This window comes from Pteropus medius, unplaced genomic scaffold, assembly GCF_902729225.1.
Source record: "Pteropus medius unplaced genomic scaffold, Ma_sr-lr_union100, whole genome shotgun sequence".
NCBI classification, from domain to species: Eukaryota; Metazoa; Chordata; class Mammalia; order Chiroptera; family Pteropodidae; genus Pteropus; species Pteropus medius.
Genome location: NW_024356335.1, coordinates 4,150,629 through 4,161,871, shown reverse-complemented (window position 1 = coordinate 4,161,871; position 11,243 = coordinate 4,150,629). Strand labels below are relative to the sequence as shown.

The window sequence follows — 11,243 nt, the reverse complement described above, 5'->3', positions numbered from 1 at the left end:
GCGCCGGAGGGGTCAAAATAACTCGACCCTTATTACTCTAAGTAGGGCTTTTTGAGCCGGGGGGATCGTAGCTCGAACAGGAAAGGGCCCTATCGCTAAGTGTGAGTAGGAAATCCAGGCAGCCTGTCTGCCACCTACTCTACCGACGTAAAACTCTCATTTCACCTCACCCCCAGAAAGGATCTCCAAGTAAGTCTTCCTAGGTTGGGTTCAGCGCCGGGCCCTACTTATTTTCTGCATCACCTTTCCCCGCCGAGGATAATAAGATGAGAACCGCTTCCGGCTGCGAAACATGGCGGCGCCCGTTGAAAGGACCGTATTTGAGTGTGGGACTGTACGGCACTTCCGTCCGTCCAGCTTTGCTGCGAGTCTGGACCGCCGGCTTCACACATGGGGTCCGCCGGCTTGGCACGGTTGCATGGGCTCTTCGCGGTCTACAAGCCTCCGGGGCTAAAATGGAACCATCTGCGGGATACCGTGGAGCTGCAGCTTCTGAAGGGTGAGTGCCTCCAGCTAGACCACGATTTCTCTCTTGATCCTTCTAGCAAAATAAAGTCATGTGACTTGGTCGCCTGGGCAGAGCGCTTTCCTAATGTGTTCTGTACACTCTGTTACTCCTCCTTTTCCATGTGTTCAGATGGGTAAACAAACTCAATATTGTCGGTTGTTATAAGCAGTTAATAAGTAATAGAGTAGGATTTGAACCCAAGGCTTACTTAACTATTGCTATTCTGTTCGCCACCGTGGGCTTTCTTCTGTCTTCTCCATCTTCATACTTCCTTGGCCCTTCCTTCCCCTCGAACGGAATTGACAAGATATCCTCTGACTGTGTATACTCAGGTCTCAATGCTGGGAGGCCTCCTGCCCCAGAACAGCGCGTTCGCTTCCTGCTGGGCCCCATGGAAGGCAGCAAAGAGAAGGAACTGACCCTCACAGCCACCAGTGTGCCCACCCTCACGGACCATTTGCTGGGTAAGGTACATTTCAGGCAGGGGTCTGGGCGTCACTTCCCAGGAAGTCTCTGCCCGGATTCACTGTCCCAGTCAGTGCTCAGACTCCTGTCCCAGACCTTTGAAGGGCCACAGTGAGGATGAAGTATTTGACCAGGAATTGGCAGATTTTCCAGATAGTAGCTATTTTAGGTTTTGCAGGCTCACTTCTGCCATTGTAGTGCAAAAGCAGCTGTAGATGATAATGTAAAGCGATGAGCTGGGATGCGTTCCAATGAAATTTTATGGACACTGACGTTTGACTTTCATGTAATTTTCATATGTCACTATTCTCTTGATTTTTTTGAACCATTGAAAAATAGAGAAAAATATTAACTCATGGGCCATTATAAAAATAGGCTTTAGGATTTGGCTTGTGACTGTAGTTTGCTGACCCCTCTACTATTCTGGGACGCCATAGGGAAGTCAGACCCTCAGGTAGAAGTCCTAAGGAGGTTGAAATCTAGACACTCTAGGAGGACAAAGAGGCTTGACCAGAAACCTCTAAACCCCCTTCAACAGTGATATTCAGTGATTCTACAGTATAACAATAGCAAATATGATGTATTGAGGATCTGCTTTGTACTAGATACTGTGTTAAGCTTTTCCCAAATGCCATCTCACTGAATCTTCACCACAATCCTGAGTGGTGAATCCTATTCTCATTTCACAAAAGAGGAAACTGAGACTCAATGTTAACATTAAGTAACATAGCCTGGATTCACTAGGCTCTTAATTACCTTATACCATCCCCCTAGAGTCTGCCGTGGTATAAATGCTTCTGGTTCATTCCTGCATTTACTCTTTTTTTGTTTTGTGTGTGTGTGTGTGTGTGTGTGTGTGTGTGTGTATGTGTGGGTGTTTACAGCAATTTTATTGAGGGATAATTGGCAGACAGAAAACTACAGTTATTTTAATATATATATATATTTTAATGAGTCATTCATTCTTTCGGTAGTTATTTCCTGAGCAGCTAATGAGTTCTGGACTCTGGAACTGTGAACAAGCAGACCCAGGCCTGCCTTAAGGAGCTCACAGCCTTTGTTTTCTCACTGGCAGACTGTCTAGGATACTCCTTCTGCAGGAGCTGGATAGGGAACTGTATAATCTTGATTCTCAGTGTCATGCGCAGTCCACTGAGACTCTCACTGAGGGAATGGTGATAGGCAGAGTAACAGGCATCTTGGGTTGTCTTTTCTCTGGGCCTAGGGAACTGAGGAAGTGGTTCTAGGCCCCAGGTTTTGTGGTAAGGAAACCTGAGAGCCCAACTTGATCCTGGTTTGAGCACTGTGAGGCTGCATTTTAGGAATGAGGTCATCGAGCAGCCTAAAGCCATCCTGGAGTCTGGATTCATTGAGGAAAGGGACCTCATGTGTTTCTTTCCAGTACGTGGACCAGCATTCACCAGCCTGAAGGTTGGCGTGGGACACCGGCTGGATGCCCAGGCATCTGGGGTGCTTGGTAGGTGATGTGGTGAGCCTGGGGATGTAGTCATATAGCCTTAGGGAGGATAAGGGAGCTTCTAGGAGCCCAGCGCACTTCCAGCTTGACAGCCATTTTCCACCACTGCTCTCCTCTGATTCCTGGCCCAAGAGTGATCAGCTGGTGGAAGTGGGGAGTTCACAATTGCCCACCTTCATCAAATCATTCCCGAATGTGATGTAGTATGAAGCCCTTTGTGTACATGTATTTACCACAACAATCTCATTAGATAGATATTGTATGATTTTTATGAATGAGAAAAGCAAGGCTCCAGGAGCTCAGGAGACTCGTCCTGGGTCACATGGCTGGTGAACACTCTTGGTCCAGAGAGGGGAAACCATCATCACTTGCATGGGTAGCAAAACGCGTGACTCTGACTCCACTAGCTAGGGTCTGGGTCACTCTGAGTCATGAGCCATCTGTGTCCCTAGGGTCAAGCGGTATCCACATCCTCCATGTGTGACAGCCATAGTCCTCTTGTCTTGCTTCCTGGGGCACAGGCAGGCAGACATGACCTCATGCCCCCTCCCTGTTCTCCCTCCAGAAGTGAATGGAGAGTCATTTCTCCTTCAGCCAGAGGGACAAATAGAGCTGGGGAAAGGCAGGGAGTGGCCACAATGCCCCCATTTATAGGGCCCTTCCTTTGTCCTGATTGCTTCTTGTGCTTCCTCAGTCTTCACAACATCACAGGGATCAGACAGTGAGGCCGGAGGAGGCTTAGAGCCTCCCCTGATTACAGCGTAGGTCCGTGTGACTGGGCCACTTGTCTCTTTTGAGTGTATCAAAAGCCCCTCCCCACCACATCTCGGAGACAGTGCATATGAGTGGGGCCCAGGAATCTGCATTTTTACATATACCCAGGGGATTTCGACTGCTCCCTGTAGAAGAAGCTCTCCTTGCTCCCTCACTGGCTTCAGCAGCATTGGAGGTGGGAATATTCTGATGGTGGGTATGGGGGTTGGGGTCCCAGGGAAACGGGAAAGCGGAGCCAGCTGTGAAATCAGGTTGGGTGCCTTTCAGTACTCGGCGTGGGACATGGTCGCCGTCTCCTCACCGACATGTACAACGCTCACCTCACCAAGGTACGAGGTGCTGGGGACAGACTGCTTATCCTCTGGTCCTTTCCCTGGGGGTCACTAGCAGGAGTCTGAGGCTGAGAGGATTCCACTGGGGATTCCCAGGCCGTCAGCCAGCATGTTTTTATGGTCACGTGCTGTAGAAGCCTGTAACAACATAATAATGACTGTGGGTTCTGTCCTTCACCCATTTTACAGATGAGAGAACTGAGGTTCAGAGAAAGGATGTCGCTTGCTCAGGGTCATGCATCCTGAAAGGGACAGAGCTGGGATTGGAACCTATGTCCGTCTAATACCAGAGCCTTACTATGACACCACTCCATTCTTTCCCCAAGACTGAGAAGTGGATGTCACTGCCTAGACATCAGGCTGCTTGTGTCCCAGCTGAGTCCATGGAGTCTGGCCCCGCGAGCGTGCACAGAGGTGCCCCGTTAGGGGGCATGAATTTTTAATAGTTAAGAGCATAGATTCTGGAGTCAAATGGCTTTGGTTCAAAACCAACTTCTACCTCTCTGCCAGCTGTGGTCCTTGGGTGGGTTACTTAACATCTGTGCGCCTCCATCTCCTCCTCTCTAAAATGGGAGTGGTAATAGTACCACCTCCATAGGGTCACTTTGAAGATTAAATTAGTGACCACAAGTAACACACTTAGCACAGTCACTGTCATATGGTAAATGCTCATTGTTACTTGTCATCATCTCTATCGTCATAGTCATTAATTTGTGGCAAAGGCCGTTAGCCTCACAGATCATACTTAGAGGGATAGAGAGTCACCAACAGGACATGCCAGGAAGGGCCGAGCATGATGAATTGTTACGTTCGGCTGGACTGGAGAGGTGTAGCAGCATGGGATTGTCACAGTATGGTCATCAGTGCCCTTTTTGGGCTGCCAGCCCTCACCATCATAGGAAAGTCCGGTGCCCTTCCCTAGGGGGTACTGGGGTAGCTGGGTAGGGGCTGAGTGCCTGAGCTCCCTGAGGGTCCCCCACCCCAACCCTCAGTCTAGTACCCCCCTCCTCAGCACTGAGGCTGAGAGCAGAGACACTGACTAGGTCTTACCCTCCTTGTCCTTGCAGGATTACACAGTGCGCGGCCTCCTAGGCAAAGCCACAGATGACTTCTGTGAGGACGGGCGGCTGGTGGAGAAGACGACGTACGGTGAGAGCCTGTAGGAGCCCAGGGTGGTGGGAGAAGCAGTTGCGGCTGCCTCCGCATTTGCTTTCCCGATTCCTCACCCCACGTGGGCTGTGTGGGCTCCCTCTCAGTCACTCGCAGACACACCAAGCTCGGGCTGGCTATTAGGGGTCTTTGGATACCTCATTCTGTCTTCCAGGAATGCCCTGTGCTCCCCTTTGTCTCCTTGCCTGGCTTAAATGTCACCTCCCCAGGGGAGCTTCTCTGCTCCTCAGACTTGGACTGGATGGACTCTCAGAATAGTTAGTAATCAACTAATGATAAGTGATTGATTGATTATTTATTTATTTATCTATCTATCTATTTATTTATTTATTTACGCCTACAACGCTTGGTCTTCCTAGGTGGTCTCCCATCCAAGTACTAACCAGGCCCAACCCTGCTTAGCTTCTGAGATCAGACGAGATCGGGCACGTTTAGGGTGGCATGGTCAGACTCCATTAGTGCGATTATTTAGTATCTTTCCCCAACTGCGAGACCTGTCACTCCGCGCTACAGGACCGTGCAATTTCACCAAATGCACAATACACAGATCACTGTACTGTGACCCGGGGAGGTCCCTCATTTTCGATGGCTGCGATATTTGATTTTAATGGGGACGGACGGGATGGATTATTTTATCAAGACGATTTGAAATGTATGAAATGATTTGGATGTGGTGAGAGGATGATTTATGGATTTGGATGGGATGGGGACAGATGACGGATTTAAAGTAGTGTTTATTTTACTTGGATGGATATTTGATGGAAAGCGGACGAACGGACGGACGAATGGACAGACAGTGGACGGGGAGTATATCGTGTGATGAGACGGACGACGCAAGGGGTAAGGATTTGGACAATAAAGGACGGACGGACAAAATGGATTTAATGGATTTTATCGGACGGACGGGACAAGTGACGGACGGATTTAAAAGACGGACGGGACGATGGATGCAAGTGACGAGCTGAAAGGAATTTGGGACGACGTGAATTTGACAGTGCGACGGGACGGTCGTATTTTATTTTATCGATGGATGGATGGATGGATGGGTGGATGGATGGATAGGGGGTGGATGGATGGATGGGGGATGGATGGCTAAATGGCCCATTCTTGACTTCTTACTCTCCCCATGTTCTAACATTCTCGATAACATCTATTGCATTTGCTTATTTGGCATAAACCATGTTCTAGGCACTGGGGGTACATATGGTCGCGTCCCCAATCTCAGTGAACTCAGACTAGCAAGGAGAGCAGATACGTATCTCTATATCTTCTAGAGATTTAAAACATGGCAAGACGACACTGTATGTTTGTATGTGTAGATGTGTGTCAGCATCCAAGACACATCTAAAGACAGCTACCAAATTGACACTTTTAGGAGGGAGGAAGCCAGAATTTGGAGGAGGGGAGATGTTTGTTGGTGCTAATCTGAATTTCTTAAAGAAGATCCATATAGCAATGACATAATTAAAAAGTAATATAAAAACCAAAGAAAATTAAATGTTGGGAAATAGACCCAGGTACTGAGTGGCAGGAGCCAGGAGGAAAAAGCAACATGCTCCAGGAAGGGCTTCCTGGAGGAGGCAGCATTTGAGCTGGACTGTAAATGAAAGGGGAGGAGGTGGTGTGGGGTGCACACCAGGTAAGACAACAGCATGAATGAGCCAGGCAGAAGAGATGAGAGACCTAAGGCTTTCCAAGCTGGCAAGTCTTCACAGTTACTACACCTGCTCCCAGAACTCTGGCCTTTGGAGCCAGAAGTTGGCCCCTGCCCCAGCTGAGCCGCAGGATCAGCCTGCCAGCAGAGCTTGTGAGTATCCCCAGGCTTTGCTACTGCCTGCCGTACAGCCACTCCTTGCCACCTGTTTCTGCATTTGGACAGATGGCACCCTCCCTCCCAGGCTTCCTGGCATGGAAAACCCCACACTGGGGCTTAGGAGGCCTGACTCAGAATATCGGGCAAGTCACATTACATCTTCATCTCATTTCCAGAAGAAAATGTTTTTAAGCTGGAGTCTGTGAGTTCCCTGGAAATGTCCTCAAAATATAGAGTTCATGCATATTGTTCTGAGAAGAGAGACCAAGCTTTCATAAGGTCTTCAAAGGACTCTGAACCCCTAGATGGGACCCCTGGGATCAGAGGATGCTCTGGAACCCCCTCCAGATTCCAAGGACAGGGCCGGTTTGGGGGAAAGGAGTTTGTCAGTTTGTCATCGCCCATCCTCAGTGGGTACCTCCTGACGGTCCCCTGGCTTTTCTAGACCACGTGACCAGAGAGAAGCTGGACCGAATCTTGGCCGTAATTCAAGGCTCCCATCAGAAGGCCCTGGTGATGTAAGTGGGGCCCAACCCACATCGCCCTGAAAGGGCCCTCAGGATGGTGCTGGAAGAGCAGGAGGTGCCCACAGGGCCCCCTGGGCTCCACCTGCCCTGGAGCAGATCCCATGAACCACTCATTTCTTCCACAGCACACAAATATGTCTGTGTGCCAGGTCTGAGGCCAGTCCTTGGGGAGACTGCGGGGAACAGGAGACACCAGCTGCCCTCCTAGGAGGCGTATGATCTAATGGAGAGGAAAGCTGGGGACCCGCATCATCATGACATAGGGCCAGGGGTCGGGGATCATCAGCACGTGTGTGACTGTTGAAGCCAGGGAGGGTGTGCAGAGGAAGGCTGACTGCATTTAAGGTCTGGAAGGGAAAGAGAAAACGGCGGCTGCAGAGGCACCTGGAGGGGCGAGGGAGATGGAGAGTGAAACAAGAGCTTCCGGAAGGGCGTCTTTCAGGATCGAGCGGGGCGAGGGTGAGCAGTCAGCACAGCTCCCCACCCCACGTCAGCCACCTGACTACCCACCTCCTGATTCCCAGGTACTCCAACCTCGACCTGCAGACTCAGGAAGCCTATGAGATGGCCGTGAGAGGCTCCATCCGGCCCATGAACAAGTCCCCAATGCTGATAACAGGCATCCGGTGCCTCCACTTTGCGCCTCCAGAATTCCTCTTAGGTAAGTTGTCCTGGGAAGTTGGGGCTCCTGGATTTGGGGAGTCGCTGCGGAATGCCGTGGCAGAGGCCAGCACATCCCAGCCCCGATCTCTGCTGGCCAGCTTCCTTCCCAGCCTTGGGCTGGGCTTGGCTGATCACATAGCACACAGAACAAATGCTGTCCTATCTCCTGCCAAGTCAGCCTTCAAAGCCGGACCTTAACAGGCAAAGGTTGTGTTAGCGGCTCATTGCCCAGTGCGTCAGGTTGATGTGGACCGTCAGACAGCACTGTCAGCTACCCAGTCCCTCCCGACCCAGCCTCCCGACTCCTTTCTTTGTTGATCATATTAACGAGGGCTCTTCTTCTTGAGCATTGACCGAGCCCTTCCTCATGCTGAACCCCTTGTGTAAATTACCTCCTAGACATCTCACAACCACCTATTTTACAGATGAGCAAACGAAGTGTCAGAGCAGCTCCGTGACTAATCTTCCTAAAAGGCAGCTTCTGACTCAGCAGGTGTGAGTGGGGCCTGAGATTCTCTATGTCTTCAGGTGGCACCCACAGGGTAGTCTTTAGGCAGCACTCTGAATAGCAAAGCCCTGCAGAACTACGGTGTCTTGCTAAGGTTATTACATACCCAAGAGGTATAAAGCGATGTGGATCTAGATCAGCCGACACCAGAGGCGGTGCTCCCGACCACATTCTGTGTCCTTGTGTGTCCCTGACAGAGGTGCAGTGCATGCATGAGACGCAGAAGCAGCTGCGAAGGCTGGTCCATGAAATCGGCCTGGAGCTGAAGAGCACTGCTGTCTGCTCCCAAGTGCGGCGTACGCGTGATGGCTGCTTCACCCTGGACGATGCCCTCCTGAGGACCCAGTGGGACCTACACAGCATCCAAGGTGCCATCCAGGCTGCAGCCCCCCGGGTGGCAGCGGAGCTGGAGAAGAGCTTGAGTCCACGACTGGGCACCCAGCAACTGCTGGGGCCAGGCCAGCACTGCGATTCCCAGAGGCCAAGGTCTTCCTTGAAAGGCCAGGCAGCTGGTGGGGCAGCAGGTGGATAAAGGTAAAGAGTTGTTCATGAACCAGAACTGATGACCATGCAGAAAGAGCAGAGGATGTTTTTCTATTTGTGCCTCAAACTGAAGCTGTAAGAGAAAAGATCAACAGATTTGACCCAGTTGAAAAGAAGAAGTTTCTTTATGGAGGAAAAGATGATACATGAATGACAGACCGATAAAAATCTTTGCAGTATGTTTAACGAAGAACTGATATCCATAATATATAAAGAGCTCTTATAAAACAAGAAGATGACAAGGAAATTAGGCAAATGACATGAATCATATATAAAGAAATCCAGATGTTCAGTAAACCAGAAATTATGCTCCACCTTTCTAGTAACGAAAGACATACAGATGAAAAATAAGATGACTTTTTTCTTTGCTTTCAAAAATAATAAAAAGATAACAGCACTGGTGATGATGTGAGAAAATGGACAGTCTATATTGTTGCTAAGCATATACAACTGTGTAGGTCTAGGAGTAATTTGATAGTATGTATCAAAATTACCATCCATCAGTAAGGGACTGGTTAAATAAATGTGACATACGTAAGGTCAAAAGGCTCTATTCTCATACCATCAAAATCAAAAGAAAAAAAATTTAGCCATTTTTTTCTGCCAATTTTATTTCTCTAGGCTTTGGACACCTTGGTCCCGTGTGTGCTTTTTTGGGGGGTTGTTTTTTAACCTCTAGGTACGTGGGTAATTCCCACTCAGAACACGGGCTAGAAGGAGCGAGTTGGCCTCTGGCTAGGGCTCCCGATTTGGTCCCTAAGGGGAAGTACTGCATGTCTCGTCCCTGCCGCCATCCTGGGAGAGGAGGCTCTGCCACTACAGCTCCCTCACCCTTTCCTGTGAGGCAGCCCGCAGCTCAGAGCAGCATCAAGCAGATGTGGCTCTGTGGGCCTCTGGCTACGATGCCTCGAAAGCCTGGCTCCTTCATCCATAATGTGACATAATGATTTCACCCACCTTGTGAGGTGGTTGGGACAAGTGAAGTCATCATGGTCAGGTGCTTGTCACAGTGCCTGGTGCATAAGACTTGCTCTCTGTGTGTGAGCTGTCTGCTCACTGTGGCTCCTTTCTTTTTAACAATGACCTTAAAGAGTTGTCACAGGGAGTGTCAGAGGCCCTTTTTCCGGTACCTCTCGTTTCTCTGGCATAAAAATCAGTCGGAAACCAGACAGACACTACCTCAGCCAGGGGATCAAGGTCAGCATCAACAGTGATGTCATGTTGCTAGTGTGTACTCTTGATATGAAGTGATGAAAATGGCCCTTTACCTCTGAGGTAAATAACCCATAACTCCAGTCCTATCATGAGAAGAACATCAGACAGATCCCGGTAGCGTGGCATCCTACAAAAACACCTGACCAAAAAAGAAAAAAAAAAAACAAAACACCTGACCGGTTCTCTTTAAAAAACTGTCAAGGTCATCAAAAGCAATGAAGTTCGAGAAACTGCCACAGCCAAGAGGAGCCTAAAGAGACATGATAGCTAAATATAATATGGGATTCTGGAACAGTAAAAAGAGGACCTTCGGTAAAAATAAAGGAAATCTAAATAATCTCTGGACTTTAGTTAATAAAGGCCAGTATTCGTTGTAACAAATGTATTATACTAACGTAAGATGTTAATACTAGAATAACGTGGGAAACTCGGAGCCAAGTACATGGGAATTCTCTATCGATTTTTCTATAAACAGTTGTTCTAAAAAAACAGTCTGAAAAAAAAAAAAATCACCTGGAGAGATCTTTGAAAATCCAGATCCTAACCCCAGCTCTTGGATTCTGACTCGATAGGTCTAGAGTGGGGCCCAGGAACCTAAATGATGGGGTTCAGAGAGCTGCTGGCTTAGTGGACACATCTAGGTTCTAGATGGGTGGTGTACCCAGCAAACGTGGACAAGCCCTGTCTCCTTTCTTACTTGCCCTGTGTGTCCATCTGTCTCTTCCATTTGCCTATTCCTGAGCTGTATCCTTTATATTAAGTGGTAAACATAAGTAAGTATTTCTCTTGAGATCTGTGAGCTGTTCAAGCAAACTATCAAACTGAAGGGAGGGGGTAATGGGAACTCCCAGTTTATAGCCAGTCAGTACAGGTGACAGCCTAGGACTTGGGATTAATGTCTGAACCTTACCCTGTGGGACCTGTGTTAACTCCCACAGGCAGTTAGTGTCAGAATAGAGTTAAATTGTAGAATGAAGGTCACCGACACTCGGGCCAAGGACCGATACTAGTCAGTGGCCTGTTAGGAACCAGGCCACACAGCAGAAGGCAAGCAGCAGGTGAGTGAACAAAGCTTCATCTGTATCTGCAGCCGCTCCCCAGCACCAGCATCACCGCCTCAGCCCCACCTCAGATCATCAGGCATCAGATTTTCATAGGAGCACTGGTCCCTGGGACCGAAAAAGGTTGGGGACCGTTGTAGAACACCCGGCCTGTGTCCATCAGGAGTTGCAGAATTGCTTGGTGTGG

General features: G+C 49.1%; 1 protein-coding gene and 1 pseudogene across 2 annotated transcripts; one reads left to right on the top strand and one right to left on the bottom strand.

Annotated features, from left to right (window-relative positions):
- Positions 1 to 69: 69 nt before the first annotated feature.
- Positions 70 to 10,372, top strand: TRUB2 (TruB pseudouridine synthase family member 2). 2 transcript variants are annotated; one of them, XM_039861443.1, is made up of 8 exons: positions 76 to 499; positions 841 to 972; positions 2,376 to 2,450; positions 3,492 to 3,553; positions 4,624 to 4,705; positions 6,985 to 7,057; positions 7,591 to 7,727; positions 8,435 to 10,372. In XM_039861443.1, the coding sequence occupies exons 1-8, from the start codon at positions 391 to 393 to the stop codon at positions 8,767 to 8,769; spliced, it is 1,005 nt and encodes a 334-aa protein (XP_039717377.1). In that variant the 5' UTR covers positions 76 to 390; the 3' UTR covers positions 8,770 to 10,372. The 2 variants fall into 2 exon arrangements, with proteins under 2 accessions (XP_039717378.1, XP_039717377.1); XM_039861444.1 differs by lacking the exon at positions 2,376 to 2,450 and having other exon boundaries at positions 70 to 499.
- On the bottom strand, positions 5,061 to 5,179 carry LOC120601850 (uncharacterized; annotated as a pseudogene).
- Positions 10,373 to 11,243: the final 871 nt, after the last annotated feature.

What these genes read in the sequence shown, in the direction of transcription:
- TRUB2 (XM_039861443.1), top strand. Translation starts at nt 391, where the DNA reads ATGGGGTCCGCCGGCTTGGCACGGTTGCATGGGCTCTTCGCGGTCTAC. An exon ending in CCTCACGGACCATTTGCTGG is followed by an intron (nt 973 to 2,375) that starts GTAAGGTACATT and finishes GTTTCTTTCCAG; the next exon opens with TACGTGGACCAGCATTCACC. An exon ending in CCAGGCATCTGGGGTGCTTG is followed by an intron (nt 2,451 to 3,491) that starts GTAGGTGATGTG and finishes GGTGCCTTTCAG; the next exon opens with TACTCGGCGTGGGACATGGT.